This window comes from Leuciscus leuciscus, assembly GCF_965113295.1.
Source record: "Leuciscus leuciscus genome assembly, chromosome: 5".
In the NCBI taxonomy this organism is placed as follows: domain Eukaryota; kingdom Metazoa; phylum Chordata; class Actinopteri; order Cypriniformes; family Leuciscidae; genus Leuciscus; species Leuciscus leuciscus.
Genome location: NC_138729.1, coordinates 49,934,732 through 49,954,531, shown reverse-complemented (window position 1 = coordinate 49,954,531; position 19,800 = coordinate 49,934,732). Strand labels below are relative to the sequence as shown.

General features: G+C 34.4%; 3 protein-coding genes across 4 annotated transcripts in view; 1 reads left to right on the top strand and 2 right to left on the bottom strand.

The window, feature by feature from the left end:
• The window catches only part of LOC309499746 (cystatin-A-like), a 196,200-nt gene extending 187,539 nt beyond the window's left edge, over positions 1-8,661 (bottom strand). Inside the window, exon 1 of the mRNA XM_082171193.1 lies at positions 8,639-8,661. The gene's annotated coding sequence lies outside the window, so the exon portion shown is untranslated. The remainder of the gene's footprint in view (positions 1-8,638) is intronic.
• Positions 7,498-8,648, bottom strand: LOC309499747 (uncharacterized protein). Of its 2 annotated transcripts, XM_082171195.1 has the most exons (4): positions 8,523-8,648; positions 8,148-8,240; positions 7,617-7,687; positions 7,498-7,583 (listed from the first exon to the last, which is right to left on the bottom strand). In XM_082171195.1, exons 1-4 carry the CDS (start codon positions 8,619-8,621, stop codon positions 7,508-7,510), a joined length of 339 nt encoding a protein of 112 aa, XP_082027321.1. In that variant the 5' UTR covers positions 8,622-8,648; the 3' UTR covers positions 7,498-7,507. The 2 variants fall into 2 exon arrangements, with proteins under 2 accessions (XP_082027321.1, XP_082027320.1); XM_082171194.1 differs by having other exon boundaries at positions 7,498-7,687.
• Positions 8,662-12,449: 3,788 nt separating the features above from the next.
• LOC309499285 (uncharacterized protein) lies at positions 12,450-18,942 on the top strand. The gene is made up of 8 exons (XM_082170434.1): positions 12,450-12,476; positions 13,216-13,425; positions 15,698-15,863; positions 15,940-16,956; positions 17,120-17,185; positions 17,983-18,053; positions 18,408-18,451; positions 18,747-18,942. Exons 2-8 carry the CDS (start codon positions 13,222-13,224, stop codon positions 18,799-18,801), a joined length of 1,623 nt encoding a protein of 540 aa, XP_082026560.1. The 5' UTR covers positions 12,450-12,476; positions 13,216-13,221; the 3' UTR covers positions 18,802-18,942.
• Positions 18,943-19,800: the final 858 nt, after the last annotated feature.

The window sequence follows — 19,800 nt, the reverse complement described above, 5'->3', positions numbered from 1 at the left end:
TCGTGACATCTGGAGGCCCTATGTTCTTTAACTCCATGGGGCTCCATGTCATGGATGCGGCAGGGCGTTCTCCAACCTCGTACTCAAACCTCCAGTCCCAAGATACTCCCGCAGGAGTAATTTCTGAAAGTCACTGCCGCAGCAGTACAGCGGTGAGATGTACCCCAGTAAAATTTCCACAAGCTCATTTCGTTCCAGGCACACTCTTTCAAACACAGCTCCCGCCGGAGCTCCACTTATAGCCCCACATGGTGGGCATAGTAGGGAGACGCAGTCCAGCCAGAGTTACCACAGGTGCCCCGCTGTACATCCCTGCTGCACCAGCGTCTATCCATGCCCCATACAACTTTAGATTTCCACTTTTTTGGGGGGATAGAATGTTTTAAAGCTCTTAGGCATTCTGTATTTTCTAAGTTTCTTAATTATTCGATCATGCTATTCTAACTTGCTGTCCCAAATTTTTATCCGACATTTTTGGGGGGTATATCAGAGCTCGAGTTGAAGCTGCTTCATCGAGCCCCTCTTCAGTGGACAGCAAGCCAAATAAGTTAAACCTAATATCTTAAAGATTTTATGGGCAAGCAAATTCGTTAAATGAAGTTCCTAAACGCAAGTTAGGGAGGAGTGAGCCCATCTAATCTTTCAATCAACAGCCTGAGTATATAAGCAGCCGCTTACCTCTCTCTAGCATCAGCTGTTCCAGTATCCCTCCACCTCCCCAAACTCCACCTTCATCTCAGGTACCTTGCCCTTCAATTATCATATCCTACATTCAGCCACTGGGGGGTATATCAGAGCTCGAGTTGAAGCTGCTTCATCGAGCCCCTTCAGTGGACAGCAAGCCAAATAAGTTTAACCTAATATCTTAAAGATTTTATGGGCAAGCAAATTCGTTAAATGTGAGAAAACAGGAAACCGTGAGGTTTGGCGTTTATAAAGGGAACTTGAGCCTTCAACACCGGCTGTATACAAAATAACCAAGACATTAGGAATAACACAGAATACTCACACCAGGCTAGCTTATATACATTTTATTAGGCCACAGAGACATTTGTAGAGGTTTATGTCAGGCATTGTTGCAGTACTGTAGTAACCTGTAATGACAACTAATCAAACTTTCCAAATTAATTTTAAAGTCTCACAAATGAAATAAAAAGCTAAAGACATCAAAGAGTAAAAAACTGTACTAGCCTAAACTGGCATATGTTATTCACTCATTGTTTGCTCTGTTGTGTCCTTATTTATCTAAAAGCCTGTAATAAATCAGTTTATCACAGGAACTGTATATTGCTCAACATCCCAAAGTGAAACTCCGCCTATTCATTCAGTCTCTTTGATGTGATTAATTACAAGGACGACTGATGTCATGCGATTTTGGATGCCTAAATAGTGGATCAGAATCAATCTGTGAGAAAAACTGCCTGATAATACAGTTTATTTCATCCAGACTTTGATCACCAGCACTGCAGCAATGTCAGAACATGGAGGATATACCTCAGAGGCGCTTGTCACTGAAGAGGTGAAGAAGATCTGCCTTGAGGTAGGAGACAGAAAATCACTCATGTAATACAGTTTTTGTTAAAACACAGCCTAGTAATTTTTATTTTATTTTGGTGCTGAATGATATTTGTAACTCCCAATCTTTTTTAAATAATAATAACATGGATCAATATAAAATCTGCATTTGTTTATTTAGGTGCGGCCAATCATAGAGATGAAGGTTGGACACCCTTTTAAGGGTTACATTCCTTTAACCTTTAGGAGGCAGATTTTGGCAGAGACAGACTATTTTGTCAAGGTAAGTGAGTGAGTTTTTGTTTTGTTGTTGTTTGTTTGTTTGTTTGTTTGTTTTCTATGGGTTTTGAGCTTATGATTTCATCACTGAAACTCCAAGTCACAATTTGTAGGTTTCATCAAGCCTGTGGCAGTGTGTCCTAAACGGGTACGATCAATGGGTCTCATTCATGAAACATTCGTAAATATACGTGTAAATATGTTTGTTTATTCACAAATACTTCGTAAACTTCAGATGTGATAGTGAAATGTGTGTGTGTGTGTTAATGAATTCCAATCAGTCGTAAATGGGACGCGCGTGCACGCTCATTCTCAGTTACCATAAATAAATCCCGCCCATTAAATCCGACTGACAACTATATATGGGCATCATATTATGACACCAAACGAAGGATTTTAACATGTCTTCTCAAAAGCAAATGAAAAAGAGAAATTTCTCAGATGCAGAAATTGAAGTTTTATTATCAGAAGTTAATTCAAAACGCCACATTTTATTTTCAAGCGTACATAGTGGCGTATCAGGTCCTAAAAAAGAGGAAGCTTGGCAGTTACAGATGCAGTTAATGGAGTTTTATCTGTTAATCGAACAGTCCCAGAAGTGAAAAGAGTCCCAGCCCTATTGAAAGCAATTCATTATTTGATTAAAGTGTTCCGTTTGCAGATGCTATTGCTGGCTCTCATAATAAAAGTAAAAAGAAAAAACGTATGTAATTACTATATATAAAAATGCTGTGTAAATATGTACCCGATTAAGGTGAATTAGAATGTAGCCTTAATGAGCAAATCGTTCAGATGTTAAAGGAGAACTCGGTAACTCTAGCGAACTCTAGTCACTTCTTCGCTGATTTTCCCTTTTGTTGTCGCATGTTTTCGGGGGGGGGGGCGTATATTTCACAACACAGTCGTAAAAAACTCATTTGCGGCGGCCTCCTCCCCCTCTCTACCGCTGCTCATGTGCGTTTGTTTTGATCGGAGCAAGCCAACTGTATCGCGTGGAGCTATGTCTACCGAGGTGGGTAATCTACATCATACATGCGTGTGTGTTTATGTCGAATTGCCGTAAAGCAATTTGTGTTTCGCGCTCGTTCTCGTTCTAGTTCTCGCTTCTCACGAGACTTCCAATTTCTAACTTGCCGGGACGGTAGTGTTGCAAGTTGCAAGGTTGGTTTTCCGCCTGGGAACGCTGGGGGGAGCGGGGAAAGTCACCAATATCACCAGAACAGGTTGTTTAACCATCCAAATGATTTCTAGACAGTTTTATTAAGTTAAAAAAGTTACCAAGTTCTCCTTTAAATGCACTATTTACGCGTGGCTGGGAGCAGGTGTAGATTTCTTTCGTACCAACTAACATTTGGAAAATACGAACATTTTAATGAATTCGAAAATTTACGCCAGAACCACTTTACACACGATTTACACAATAATTCGTTCTGCTCGTGTTTCATGAATGAGATCATTTGTGTCCATAAATCTTTCCTCCCTGAAAGTTCAAATAAAGTCACATAAAGTTTCTCTGCATTTGTAAGAGACAACTCTTCTCAACTTTGTAGCGTTGCTGGACACTCAAATCTCTACGGTCACTGTAGCAGAACTCGCTGAGATGTGTGAAAAACAAATGCATGTAGGTCGCTAGGGTTTTACATGGAAGAGATCACTTGGAAATCTCTCTCTCTCTCTCTCTCTCTCTCTCTCTCTCTCTCTCAGGTGTACGTCGATGTGGATAAATGCGTTCATGCGCTGATACGTCAACTTCTCCCCAATGATGTGGATGGAGTCGAGCACCCTAAAACCGCCAGTGACCCACTAATAATCCTCGTTGAAAGTTAGACACCAACAGAATGCAGAAAATAGTCTGTCTGATCTAATACTGCAACAGACACACAATGAGCTGCCATACTGTATAGAGGAACTATTGAAAACTGTTTCATTCCTCAATATTAAACTCTTTATTCAAACCCTCAGTGACTGTGTGTTTATACACCAAATTCACTTCACTTTTATGCTGGAATAATACACATAAAACATAAAACAACATAAACAAATCCCACATCATTCCAAATCTTAAAAAAAAACTAAAAGGGAAAAAAAAGGAATATAAAATAATGTAAAATCAAATTTTCTAATTTTAAGATATAAGATAAAAGTCTGAATGAAAAGGGAAAACATATATATTTTTTTATATTAAGACAACACTGAATGAATGTCATTTTAAAACATTTACCAATATACAGACTGTATTTTACACTGTATTATATGAACTGAAATCTTGTTCATCTCAACCTCACGTCCTTACAAACCTGTATGATCTCTCTTCTTCACTCAGTGTTCACTAGAGCAGCATTTTGAAAATGAAATGAGCAAAACCCATAAATACGTAGAGAAAATATTTCCTATGATATTGTATTTTTTATTTTTTTTATTATTTTTTTTTGCAAAAGAGAAACGTTTAGCTCTGATATGCGCAAGGTAGTGGAAATGTGTGGACAGGTATAACCATAAAAATATGAAATGTAATTTCTATCTTAAATTGGACATGAAATGTAAAGTGTGATGATATTCTCTTTTTTTTTTCTCAAACTGATAAAGAAAGCGATAATCTGTAACCATGAGCACAACTCGCATACTTACCAAAACAATGTTCCTCCGCAAGTAAACTGTGCTTCTACCATTAGAGGAGCAAAGATCACATAATGTGTTTAAATATTTTTCAGCATTAATTTTGCCAATATTTTGTGTATAATGATATTTCTGCATTTGCTTTGAAATGTTGCACACAGCATGTTTTTTTTGAAAAATTGCTGCATGCAGATCACACACTAGGAGTGGTTCCCAACCTTTTTTACTCCAGGGCCCCCCTCCTCTCCGAATCAATACTGCAAGCCCAGCACAGAATACGTAGAGAAGTGGTGCTTTGTTTTAAATATTTTTTTAATAATTAAAAACGTGGCAAACAGGTTGGTAACCAGGAAGGGGAATGGCAATATAAATGCATAGCTCTTGATATTTTGATTTGCTGATTTGACAACATTCTTAAAAAAAAAAAAAAAGAAAAAAAAAAGATGCAACAGGTGCAAGGTTTTAGCTTCAATTATATTTGGTTAAAGTTAGCATGAGTTTTCAGGTCCTCACCCTCCCAGCAGGTGTTTCTGTGGCTTTGAGCTGAATAGTTGACTAAACCGCTCCATCTAGTGACCAACATCTACAAAAATAAACATATAGAGGATATAATCAAACATGCCATGATCTATTTCTGCATGGTCTTATTTGAAACAATGTATCTAAACAGAATTTCCAACAGATTTCCCTTGATATAAAAATAATCAAGGCAATGTTTTCCAATGACAGGTTTGAACTAATTTAACACAAAGTATTAATATTGCCAAAATCTCATAGCCAGTTTTGCCCAGCTCTGTGCAGTTGTATAGTTATTTACATTCAGTATTTATGTTCAGTTTGCATCATGCTATGTGTACATAGACTAAATATTACAGACCCCAAAATGTTGTACGGTAGTGTATCATGCTCACCAAGAAAAAAGAAAAAAGAAAAAATACAGCAATATTGTGAAATATTATTACAATGTCAAAAAGCTTTTTTTTCTATTGTAATACATTGTAAAATGTATATATATATTTTTTTCTGAGATCAAAGCTGGATTTTCAGCATCATTACTCCAGTCTTCAGTCAAGTCACATTTATTTATATATAGCGCTTTTTACAACAGATTGTTTCAAAGCAACTTTACAGAGATAATTCCAGAAGAAAATAGTGTCACTTAAGTTCAGTGATGTTTCATTTTTGTTTTAAAAAAGTGATTAATTTAGTTCATTAGTCAAGAGTAAAATGTTACAGTGTTGATTCCATTTTTCTGTAAGAGAATAACAATTTTCATTAAAGGGTTAGTTCACCCAAACATTTAAATTGTCATTGCTCACGCTCACGTTGTTCCTCACCCCACAAGACTTCCATTCATCTTCAGAACAAAAATTAAGATCTTTTTGAGGAGATCTGAAAGCTTTCTGTCCCTCCATTGACAGCTTACGCAACTACCAGTTTCAAGGTTCAGAAAGGTATACAGACATACATTTAATCCACGTGACTCCAGTGGTTTAACCTCAAATTTATGAAGTGAAGAAGAAATACAAAATTACATATTTTCTTACAAAATATAGATCGCTGACGCACACACACAAGAGCGCCACAATGTATGCGTTCTGTTGACCCAGAAGTAGGGTGAGAATTCATGAGAACACAAGCACTGAGATGCTCATATGCATGTTTGAAGATATTGTGAAAAAGACTATTTGTTTTTTTTCCACACACAAAGCATTTGCATCGCTTTTTTGGGGGGTTAAACCACTGAAGTCACATAGATTTCACAGTGTAACTACATGCGACATACGATAAAAGATATATTTTCCATGTCAATCAGTTTTTGTCCTTACCAGTGACATGTGACGATTCTATTTTAGAAATCTATTTCTATTTTTCTGCGACGTTGCAGCTGGAACCTCATTGTGAACAAACAAGTGTAGACTAAGATTGTTTCTGTATGAGAAGTAAATTTCAGTTTATCCAGCAATAATTTATGATCCAGTACATCAAAAGCTGAGCTAAAATCTAACAATACTGCTCCTACTAAGTTATTGTCATCAATCTCAATATAAATGCTGAAAATTAGAGAGCAAATTATTCTCCTTAAAGAATAATTGAATTTGCTCACAAACTATCATTTTCAATACTTTGCTAAGAACTGGAAGCAAACTTATTGGTCGACTATTATGATCATTAAAACCCAGTGCTGCATTTTTCTGTAGATTAATAACCTTTGCATCTTTCCAAGCTAAAGGAAAAATTCATTTTTCAATACTGATATTAAAGATGTGATGATTTATGAAAAAAAAAAACATTCAAATAATTTTAAATTTCATATGGTTTCAAAATAGTTAAAAATTGGTCACCTGTATCAACAAAAGAAGGAATTTGACTTGATTTCCTATCCATTATTTCATTGAGTGTACTCCCCATTTTTTTTACAATCATATTTACATTCACTTATTTTAATTTTGTAAAACATTCTTTCCTTCTGCCGTCATTCATTTTACTTGATTTCTTAATTTGCAATAGACATCCCAATCCTCCTTGTTCCCAGTTCTGTTTGCTGTACCCTTTGCCACATCTCTCTTAAACAATGTTTTTTCAACTCATTAACAATCCATGGTGCCCTAACATTCTTCACTGTACATTTTTTCATATGGTGCATGTTTGTCCACCAAAGGGTAAAATAATCTTTCAAATGCTGACAATGCATTATCAGGATGAACTTCCTTATAAGTCAATCCAACATGCATTATTTACGTCTGTACAAAAAGGATTCTTGACTGAATCTCTTATATGATCTTTTATAAATTATTTTTGGTTTCCTAACTTTTCTGAGTGTTTACATGCTTACTAAATAAAATATTACATATTTTTACGCATGTGCTTAAAGGCCTTAAACCACTTGAACCCTGATAAATGCTGCTTGCAGCTTTAATGTTTATTGTTTCAGCATAAAACAATTTTAGTAAAGTGAAGTGAATCTGGTGTTCACATCTTCATATAAACACACTGACACAGGCACTGATGGTTTAAATATTGAGTTTAATATTGAGGAATGAAACCTTTTTCAATAGTTCCTCTATACAGTATGGTAGCTATTTTCTGCATGCGGTTAGTGTTTAACTTCAAAGGGGATCAGTGGGTCACTGAGGGCTTTAGGGTACCGGACTCCAGTCACAACCGGGTCAAAGCCACCAGTCTCAGTAGCTTCACTCCCTTCAGTCACTTTATCGCTGAAGATACCTCGACATAACATCGCATGAAGACACTTATCATCTACTCCGACCTTCACCTGAGAGAGAGAGAGAGAGAGAGAGAGAGAGAGAGAGAGAGAGAGAGAGAGAGAGAGAGAGAGAGAGAGAGAGAGAGATTCACTTGGATTTATATGTGATCTCTTCCATGTAAAACTCTGTTCACATTGATAGCGAGCTAAACGCATTTATTTTCCATGACACAGCAAACATATTTCTACGAGTTCTGCTACAGTGACCACTGCAGAGATTTGAGAGTCCAGCAACGCTACAAAGTTGAGAAGTTTTCTCTTATACAAATGCAGAGAATCTTTATACAGTGACTTGATTCATTTTACCTTTCTGAGAGGACGGAAAAATTACTGGACACATCACATCCGTTTAGGACACACTGCTATAGTTGGCTTGTTGATATTGGAAATACAAATTGTGCCAGAAGTATTTGAGTGATGAAAACATCAAGCTCACAATCCATAAAAACAATACAAAACACTAATTTACCTTGACCAGATAGTGTGTCGCCCCATACCGCATCCGAACCATATAGGTTTTAGGAATGAAAACATCAAAATGGACTCCAGCCTGCTTCGCTACCTGAATAAACAAATGCACATTTTATATTCATCTATATTATTATAATTATTCTTATATTATTATTTAAAAAATATTTTGTTTATTGATCTCTACTGTATATCAATGTTTTGTGTCAGATATCAGAAAACTTATGTTAAATGTTTTGTGACTTTAAGAGAAAAGTAAAACAGTTCTTAACAAATAATTTCGCCAACACATTTTACAGCATCAAAATAGATAATTTTACTAGACTGTGTTTTAACAAAAACACATATACAACATAAGTGATTTTCAGTATCCTACCTCAATGCAGATGTTCTCCATCTCGTCAGTGACAGGCGCCTCTGTGCTCCATCCTCCAATGATTGGCACTGGTCTAATGATTGGCACTTCTGTAGTCATAGTGATGGTGATCAAAGTCTGGATGAAATAAACTGTATTATCCAGGCAGTTTGTCTCACAGATTGATTCCGATCCACTATTTATGCTGCCAAAATCGCATGACATCAGTCGTCATTGGAATTCCATGTGATCACATCAAAGAGACTGAATGAATAGGCGGAGTGTCACTTTGGGATGTTGTGAAATATTAAAAAACTGTTCTTTCTTCTGTGGAACAGAATAGATATTCTGAAGAACATTGGGAACCAGTTGAACCAATATTGGTGCCCCTTGACTTCTATTGTATGTACAAAAAACATAATTGACACATTTTTCAAAATATGTTCCACAGAAGAATGTGTCACACAACTTTGAAACAACATGAGTGCGACAGAATTGTTATTTTTGAACGAACTATCCCTTTAAAATTGACCCACAAAAGCATAATGTTTTTCTTTAACACGGAACAATGTTTAATAGTTTAGAGAATCTGAGATAACATGTTTTCTATATGAATATTTTGTAAAATGTAACTTATTCCTGTGATAAAAGCTGTAAGTTCAGTATCATTACTCCAGTCTTCAAAGAATTGATGAATAAAAATAAATAAAGCAAATTTAAAAGAATCAGTATCTTCTACAGGTCATACATTTATAGAGTAAGAAAAGAAAAACATGCAAAAATGCTTTTTTTTTAGATACAGTATGTGTGTGGATCATTTGATTATGTCTTCTCACTTTAATGTCATTATTAAATACAAATCTGGTTTTGATCTCTCTGTCAACAGTAGCGATACATAAAGCATAAAGCTTCTTTATTGACATCGATGGTTCATGAAGAAACTTTAACATCCATGAACCTTTTCTATTCAACAAAAAGTTATTTATAGTGGAAAAATGTTCTTTAGATTTATTTTTTATTTTCTTCACTCTAAAAGAAGGTTCATTAAAGAACTGTTCCCTGAACAAAAATAGTTCTTCTATCTGGCATTACTGTAAAAAAAAAAAAAAAAACTTTTGAAAGATTTATTTTTAAGAGTAGGCCTATAAGATTTATTTTTAAGAGTAGGTTGCGATTGTCTCTTATTTGACTTGTGTCGGTACATCTGCAGTCACTGCTTTAAATTGTGTTGCAAGACCTTTAACATGGCACTTACCTACAAGATGTTATAATTTGAAAATTTTTTCAGATGCTCCAGAAATCATTCTAATACGCTGATTTGCTGATCAAGAAGCATTTATTATTATTATCAATGTTGAAAACAGTGTATATTTTTTTTTCCCAGGATTCTTTGATAAAAAGAAAGTTCAAAAGAACGGCATTTATCTGAAATAGAAATCGTTGGGGAAAATTATTTTTTTTACTGGAAAAGGCAACGCTATCTCACGACCAATTCGTACGATTTGTCTAAACCCCAGTTATGATTATAGGTTTAGGGGCGGGGTCAGCTAGGTTATTCTTTCGAATTCATGCGAATTGGGCAACTTGTAAAATATGTACGATTTAGCAAAAATCGTACGAATTGGCGTGAAAGCAGAGCTCTTCTCAAGCTGTAAGTGTTTTGAGTCTCACCATCATAATGATGTGCGGGAAAAACACTCTGAACCTTATAGCAAGATTTAATTTCATTGTCATTCCATTCATTTAGCAGAAATTGTTGACACACGTGACTATGTTGTTGTTACCTTAGAATAAAAAAATCAATGTAAAAATGAAACAAGCTGGTACAATATTATTAGCATTCATAGGAATAAAATAAAAACAAAATTATGCGTATTATTATACAGTAATAATTATTATATATTATAATATACAGTACACGTTAAAATGATATAGCCTACAACAGATACGATTATTTTGCAGTTGCGTATTATTTTCAGACCATTATTAGTATATTTTGGCACCTTTGAGTGTGTGTGCAGGGCCCTTATGTGAGCTCACACACACTGCAGTGTAACCTGTGATGACAACTGTGAGTTACTACGTTCTGCAGACATGCGATAGAGTTCTGATGTTCCAGCAAACCGTTGTGACAATTAAACTTAAAGTTTAGAGAATATTAGGACTGTTTCTAAAAATGTGCCAAAGCAATTGAGAAAACTGTAGTAGTTTGGGGGAAAACAGCATTTTTTAATGTTTTAGACTAAGACTTTTGATAATTTGCCAATACCAATAAGTAATACCAAAGTGAATGAATACATCTTATGTATATAGGTTTTCTCGTTTTTCCAGAAAAACTAAACAAAGACGTTTTGACATATTTCACAACGTATGCAGTTAGTGTGGGCTGCGCTTCAGTGTTTCATCAGAAACAGAAATCCTTCAGGCGTGACACTGTACAGTTTGTCAACCGACAAATGCAACTCCAAAGAAAAATATAAAACTGAATATACGGAGATACTGAAAACAGTTAAAAATAAAATAAACAGTTTTGTCCCAATCTTCAAAACAGATCCTTAAAATGTACAATAAATTAACACAATAATACAATAATAATTATTACAATTAATAATTATACACTAAATATATATATATATTTATATTTATAATATATTTAGGTTTAACACATTACAACACAACAAACACTGCCTGAGACATAGTAAAGGGGAACAATGAATAACAACCCATTCTCACTCCCAGGGCGTCAAAAACTGAAGCATGGTCAAGTGCCTTCCGCGTCACAAAGGAGACGTCGAAGGTACCCCTAGGCGTCACTTCATTGACGAACAAGGAACTCCATTGATTTCAACGGGTACCCCTAGGCGTCACTTCATTGACGAACAAGGAACTCCATTGATTTCAACGGGTACCCCTAGGCGTCACTTTATTGACGAACAAGGAACTCCATTGATTTCAACGGGTACCCCTAGGCGTCACTTTATTGACGAACAAGGAACTCCATTGATTTCAACGGGTACCCCTAGGCGTCACTTTATTGACGAACAAGGAACTCCATTGATTTCAACGGTTTGCCTTAAGCGTCAGATTAAGACGCAAAAGGCAAATTAGCCTACGTCATCGAAATTTTCTAAAGCTCTGGTAAGAAATAAGGCCTAATAAATTTATGTTTTTTATAGCTAAGTTTGTATAGCTACATAAATGTATTTAATGTCCATAAATCCGCTTTTTAATATTATCTGTAGAAGACTTTTATCTGGGCTAGGCTACCTCCAGCAACTCCAAAGATTTAAAATCCATAACGCATGTGTGTATACATGTATACATACATATACACACATGTACGCAATGTGCATAAAATGTACGAAAAAATATAAAAATACAAATAAATAAATGAATGAATGAATGAATTAATTAATTAATAATAATAAGGATACAGTAGGCCTAAACAATCATTTAATTATGCATTATAAAAACGCATATATATATATATGCGTTTTTATAATGCATAATTAAATGATTGTTTAGGCCTACTGTATACTTCTGGCCTGTTTCTTATTGTAAAAAAAAAAAGAAAAAAAAAGATTAAAACACACACACATTTATATTTATAGATTTGAGATCTTTAGGCTATTTTTACATTTGATGCCAGGGACATTAATAAATTAATTATCAGCTCGCTATTAATGTTATCTGTAGAATCTGCGATATTACGTGCTTTTACTGTTGTGGTTCTTATGTTGGCCAATCAAAACATAACAAACTCTTACACATAATCAACCGGGTATTTTTATGGAGTAATTGTTGGTTTATAATTAATAAATGTAAAACATTGTAATATATATATATATATATATATATATATAATAAAAGCAATGCCACCAATTAAGTTTTTTTTTTTTTTTTTTTTTTTTTCTGGCATCCTGTTCTCGCGGTAAGTCCTGTCGCACTTTCAACGCTATATCTCGTCTTTGCACGGTAGGTTCTTCTGGTGTTCTGGTACATAATTTAGATAAAGAATTTTTCTTGGAATCATTGTACTTTTTTGTGCATCATGTTCACACGTCTATCAGGGTTGTTATATATATATATATATTTCATTCATTTTATTTTATTTTATTTTTTATTAAGAATAAAAGCCATACCTAAAACCTATTGACGGGTGCTAACGATACCTGATGATATGCTGCTAGTGGCCTACGTCCATTAGCATGTTAGCTAATACTTTATAATTTGGGGTTTATCAGATAATTTATGACCTGGGATTTGTGTTAGACTGCCATAATAGACTAATTAAATAATGGATGGTTTACTTTTTATTATTTACATAGAAAATCGACTTGGTCTATGTCCATGCACAGATTTCACAGATATAATTTCTACAAGTGTATGTATATGTACATTTGTTATACAGAATATGAGACTTATATGTGCTTATATGGTATTTGCATTAATACACATACTGTAATGATAAGTCAAAAAAAAAAACTAGTTTGAATGAATTTTCATTTAAAGTATTTATTTTGCATACATTCTGTCATGCATTCAAATAAATATGATCTAATTATTATCTAATTTTCTGTTCACACCACTACACCTTCTGCTATACAGTATACTGTAGTTTCCAAACAGAAAACTCAGGTAGAAAACTCCAATTGTAGCAGTTGCCTGCACTTGCTTTGTATGCACTGTATTTATTTTTTATTTTTATTTTTAGATCAAAATGACAAAGCCAAAAAAGACACCATGTCCCCACTGCCAGGCACTCAACAATGCCAGCTCCAAAACATGTAAAACATGTTTTGCTAGTTTAACCCTCAGACAGAGAGTCAAAAACAAGCAAAAGTATATCGAAGAGAGTGCATGGATGTCCAGCACAAAAAAACACAGAAATGCTGCTCGTGTGGTGGATTCTGCCCGCATTGCTGTAAGTCTTGTTCTGCAAATGTAGTATCAGTATATATTCTGTTCATAGTAGCCTATATAGATACTGTCCTGTACTGAAATGAATGAGGTAAATACAAAATTATACAGATAACATATTATTCACTGGGTATAGGTGAAGTATTCTCATATTTATAATTCTTATGTCAATATAATATAAGCATACGTATATATAACTATGAATTATTAAATAGTAAAAATCTGTTATTTTAAAAAGTAATGTTATATATATATATATATATATATATATATATATATATATATATATATATATATATATATATATACAGTGCTATGCATAAGTTTAGACGCCCATACTAAAGTTGACTAAAAAGAGGAATAAAAAATCATCTTTTGAAAAACTGAACTTAATGCCTTAATTAAAAAAATTAGGAAAAATCCAACCTTTAAGGACACCAATTTTCTTTGTGAATGAATAATGTATCGTAAATAAATAAATGTTCTTCCTTAAAATACAGGGTGCATAAGTTTGGACACCCCTATGTTAAATTCCCAACTGAGGCAGGCAGATTTTTTATTTTTTTTTATTTTTTAGGATACTGTGCATCCTGATAAAGTTCCCTTGGCCTTTGGAATTAAAATAGCCCCACATCATGTGATGGTGTGGGGCTATTTTAATTCCAAAGGCCAAGGGAACTTTATCAGGATGCATAGTATCCTGGATCCATGAAGTAACTGGCCTTTAAAAATAAAAATCTGCCTGCCTCTATGGGAATTTAACATAGGGGTGTCCAAACTTATGCACCCTGTATTTTAAGGAAGAACATTTATTTATTTACAATACATTATTCATTCACAAAGAAAATTGGTGTCCTTAAAGGTTGGATTTTTCCAATTTTTTTAAATTAAGGCATTAAGTTCAATTTCCAAAAGATTATTTTTTTATTCCACTTTTTAGTAAACTTTAGCATGGGTGTCTAAACTTATGCATAGCACTGTATAAATATATATATATATGTATATATATATATATAACTGTATATATATATATATATATATATATATATATATATATATATATATATAATTATGATAATATTTTGTTACATTTCTATAGCGCTTTTCTGGGTATATATATATATAATTTTTAAAATAACAGATTTTTACTAATTATATATATGTTTAATTATATATATATATATATATATATATATATATATATATATATATATATTCTTACTTGTAGCAACTCATAATGGTAATAAAATGCTTATACTGTAATCACTTTCTCAAAACGTAAAAAAATACTGAGCTCATAATGTAATAACAATTTTTACATTTTGAGAAATGTATTACATTAGAAACTTGCACAACATATCATATTTTCATTACTGTAATAGCTTTTAAAATGGAATTCCAATGTTTTTTGTTAAATTACTATATATGTAATATTAATTGCATGAATATTTAAATGTTGCATTTTGCAGGTAGTTTAAAGGGATACTCCACTTTTTTGGAAATAGGTTCATTTTACAACTCCCCAGAGTTAAACAGTTGAGTTTTATCATTTTGGAATCCATTCAGCCAATCTCCGGGTCTGGCGGTACCACTTTTAGCATAGCTTAGCATAATGAATTGAACCGGACAAGACCATCACAACTTTTCATTTTCCGACGGTTTTAGAACACGATGTAACTACAGAAGAGTCAAGTGTTAAATAGGAAAAATATCAAAACTCTTTGGTCATTTTTTTGAGAGAGATGCTAATGGTGCTGTCCGATTCAATTATCTATGCTAAGCTATGCTAAAAGTGGTACTGCCAGACCCGGAGATCGGCTGAATGGATTTGAAAACGGTAAAACTCAACTGTTTAAGTCTGGGGGAGTTGTAAAATGAGCCTATACCAAAAAAAGTGGAGTATCCCTTTAAGACTGGATTTAGATTTTTTTTTTTTTATGTATTGTAAGGGAATACTAATATTTTTATGTTTTAAAAGCTATTACATTAATGAAATATGATATGTTTTGGTAAGTTTCTATTGTAATACATTTCTCAAAATGTAAAAATTGTTATTACATTATGAGCTCAGTATTTTATTATATTTTGAGAAAATCATTACATCATGAACATTTCACTAATAATGTAATACTTATTTCATTATGTGCAGTTTTTACATTATGTGCAGTTATTACATTATGAGTTGCTACATTTCTCAATTAAACATTTAGACAAGTCCCTGCTTACCATTATGAATATACCGATACTTATTGACTGTCTGTGCATTTGTTTTACAGGTTAAGAAATTGGAGGTACTTGGCTATAAGCCAATTCTCTTCATTTCTAAAGAGAAAAGAAATGGGTTTGTGGCTGAAGTCATCACTTCAATGGGTCCATTTGCAGTTGGACCACTTCAAACCATCTTTGAAAGGATGACTAGTCTTTATGAAATTTGTATTAAAAGTAAGTATTTCGTATGATCTACACATGCAATTTTCAAAGAAATATTTTCAAATTTTCTTTCAAAAATCTCTCATAGATTACATGAGGCTTCAAAACCAAACCAGTACTGCTGAAACTGTCTGCCAGCACCCGACTTCCGCCCTTTCTCCTCCATCTTCTTCCTCCAGCCTTCCTCCTTCTTCCTCCTCTTTTGACACCCTTCCTCCTCCTCCATCTTCTTCCTCCAGCTTTCCTCCTTCTTCCTCCTCTTTTGACACCCTTCCTCTTCCTCCATCTTCTTCCTCCAGCGTTCCTCCTTCTTCCTCCTCTTTTGACACCCTTCCTCCTCCTCCATCTTCTTCTTCCAGCCTTCCTCCTTCTTCCTCCCCTTTCTACACCCTTCCTCCTCCATCTTCTTCCTCCAGCCTTCCTCCTCCTCCATCTTCTTCCTCCAGCCTTCCTCCTCCTCCATCTTCTTCCTCCAGCCTTCCTCCTTCTTCCTCCCCTTTCTACACCCTTCCTCCTCCATCTTCTTCCTCCAGCCTTCCTCCTTCTTCCTCCCCTTTCTACACCCTTCCTCCTCCATCTTCTTCCTCCAGCCTTCCTCCTTCTTCCTCCCCTTTCTACACCCTTCCTCCTCCATCTTCTTCCTCCAGCCTTCCTCCTTCTTCCTCCCCTTTCTACACCCTTCCTCCTCCTCCATCTTCTTCCTCCAGCCTTCCTCCTTCTTCCTGCCCTTTCTACACCCTTCCTCCTCCTCCATCTTCTTTCAGCCTCCCTCCTTCTTCCTGTTCTTTGTACACCCTTCCTTCTCCTCCTCCTCCTCCTCCTCCTCCTTCATCTTCTCCCTCCAGCCTTCCTCCTTCTTCCTCGTCTTTTGATACCCTTCTTCCTTCTCCATCTTCGTCCTCCAACATTTTTCCTCCCACTTCCTCTTACATCACCCTTCTTCCTCCTCCATCTTCTTTCCCCACTCCTCCTCCTACACCATTTCCCCTCACCCCTACCTCCTCTTGCATCACCCCTACTTTCTATGATTCACATCTTCCATCTACAAACCCTTCTTTCCACTGCCAGAACAGTCATGCTGCCCCATCTAAGCCCAAAGATGCAGGTGATTTTTTTTTTCACTTCAGGCAAAAACATGCACAACATGCAATAAGTTTTATTTAAGCTTGAACATAGTTCTATTCCCAATTTTCGTGTGTGTGTGTGTGTGTGTGTGTGTGTGTGTGTGTGTGTGTGTGTGTGTGTGTGTGTGTGTGTGTGTTTTACAGACAATTCCTCCACAATAATTCCAAGGAAAGGAGCCAAACAAAGAAAATGGATGTATAAACAAGCAGGTATTGTGTATTTGCATTTTTAATGAAAACTGACTAAGTACAATGTAGAACACAAGTTTCTTATTTCAATATCATTTTTAAAAGGCTGTTTTTAAGTCGCAAAATATTGTTAAATTCCATAACTAATCATAGACAATAATGTCTATGAAGCTGAATATGTGTATGCAACTGATTGTGCATAAACTGCAATAATCCCCTTTAATGTTCAAACTTACTTCTTGATTGTTATACAGTGGTCAAATGCGTACAGGCGTCATACTATTCCTGTGTGTATGGTTGCTGTTTTAATTAAATGCTTTTAAATAACACCAAATGAGTTATAAACAAATTTCAAGTGTTCTATTAATGGAACTGTGGACGGGAGCAGGACGAGGTCGAGGGACGTGAGAGACCGGTGCGTCACGCATGTGCCGCTCATCAGTAATCACTCCACCGGTCTCGTGCCGTCCTCTCACGTCCCTCGACCTCGTCCTGCTTGCCACAGGAACTTATATTTAAGCCCTTGATTAAATTCTTAATCGAGACAAACGTGCTATGGAGGCTTGATGATAACATTAAATAATCTGCCATATTTAGCTTCCATAATGTGCACTATTACCAAACCACACAACCAATTCAAAGCAAATTGTACTTCAGATGGTCTAATTTCAGTTCATTTTTAGGGTTTCAGGTGGCCAGCCCATTGCAAGGATTTATGCATTCTATTTATTAAGAATTGCTTACCGAACTGTTAATATGTCATGAGTGTAAACATTTCCTGATTATATATTATATCCTTTTATATTTTTCTGTTGTAGAATGCCAAGTACATCCCAGATTAAAAACATTTCCATATGACAAGATCATAAGGAATAGGATGTCAAAGGAAGTAAGATTGAACTCATTTTGTAAATGTCTGTCAGAAATATATTACTTAGTAAAACATTGAAACATAAGATTTTTTTTTTAAATAATGTACATTTATTTGAAATGAGAATGAATCTGTGGCCTAGTAAGGGCATGGTACAGGCACGTTTATTTGTATTTTTTATTTTTTTTAGCATGATATTGAATTTAATGTGTGTGTGTGTGTGTGTGTGTGTGTGTGTGTGTGTGTGTGTGTGTGTGTGTGTGTGTGTGTGTGTGTGTGTGTGTGTGTGTGTGTGTGTGTGTGTGTGTGTGTGTGTGTGTGTGTGTGTGTGTGTGTGTGTGTGTGTGTGGTTGTTGTTAATGTTTCTTAAAGGGTGTCAAAGAGGTCAAAGTGAGATGGAAGCCGTGTTCAGGATGGTATGTATCACATATAACCTGTTTAAGGGTGCACTATGGTAATTATACAAATGAGGTAAACCTTTTGTAAAAATCTAGGATATTTGTGTTTACATGTATTATAATAAACTTTTACTTATTCATTTTGATTGCCTAATACATCTTTCTTGCTTACATTTATGTATTTAAATGTCTTAACTGAATGCAAAAATATTTTTGCCCTTCAAAAAGTCAATCTTTTTTCAATAGTTACATGTCATAGCCTGTTCTGTAAATTTTTATATGATCTTTAATTTTTATTTTTACTGATTTGCAGTGGGATGAAATGGATGGACACCTGGGAGCCCTACAATCTTTTCTTCCAAGACTAAAATTTAGTTTAAAGTTTATGTACCTAAGTTACTGTTTTAGTTTGCTATTCTTGTTTTCTTATCTACATTTATTGCATGTAACTGTTTCTTTGCTGTTTTCTAATAAATCTAATAATCAATTGATTACTTTTCACTTTTTTACAAATCACTTTTATGGTAATTAATGTTGAATAAATGATCAAACATTGGTACTGTGAGTCCCCCCCCCCCATTTTTTTCCCCCATTTTGGAGTAATATTTTCAACTGGGTGTTACAAAGGCTGAACATTATTGAAACTGTACACGATCATCTGGTAAATGTTATTGAATTGATTAGTATTATTTATGGTAACTTGGGCAAAATGGCTGTTCTTGGTACCAATTAAGGTACTATGGCAAAAATAAACTATATATATATATATATATATATATATATATATATATATATATATATATATATATATATATATATATATATATTGGAAATAATTAACTAAAACAGTATATTTAACAATAAATAAATGAGTAACAATTAATGTTAACAGGCAAAAATACATTAAAACATTAGCATATAGCTACCCTTCAAATATTGTAATCAATTAAGTAAACATTTCTTTAAAACAGTCAAGAGAAAAAATAGTAATAAAATGTACAAATTGGCATGTCTAGAAGACAATATACTGAAGAGACTTCATGCACAGATCTATTTTGACATAACAGATTTTTTGTTGTTGTTTTTTGCCCTGCTCTTCACTGTCAATTCTCTTTAAAAAAAATAATAAGGCAGTGTGTACGTACAGCAGTAACAATACACCTTTTTTGTTACAATTGTTTTGTATTGAAGACAACATGTAGCGAACATGGCAGGGCATAAAATAGTACAATAAAAAAGTGTGGCATTATTGGTAACGGGATTAGAAAATTATATCATAATATTGAATTTGAATTTCGGATGAATTTACATATTTTTGTTTTATGTATTCAACATCTTGCCAGCAGTATTTCATAAATTAACTATAT

Bases quoted from the DNA above. Each gene is read 5' to 3' on its own strand.
- LOC309499747 (XM_082171194.1), bottom strand. From the start codon at position 8,621: ATGACTACAGAAGTGCCAATCATTAGACCAGTGCCAATCATTGGAGGA. The intron at 8,241-8,522 runs GTAGGATACTGA...TTGTTTATTCAG, and splicing joins TGGAGAACATCTGCATTGAG to GTAGCGAAGCAGGCTGGAGT. The intron at 7,688-8,147 runs GTAAATTAGTGT...TCTCTCTCTCAG, and splicing joins CGACACACTATCTGGTCAAG to GTGAAGGTCGGAGTAGATGA.
- LOC309499285 (XM_082170434.1), top strand. From the start codon at position 13,222: ATGACAAAGCCAAAAAAGACACCATGTCCCCACTGCCAGGCACTCAAC. The intron at 13,426-15,697 runs GTAAGTCTTGTT...TTTGTTTTACAG, and splicing joins TGGATTCTGCCCGCATTGCT to GTTAAGAAATTGGAGGTACT. The intron at 16,957-17,119 runs GTGATTTTTTTT...TGTGTTTTACAG, and splicing joins ATCTAAGCCCAAAGATGCAG to ACAATTCCTCCACAATAATT.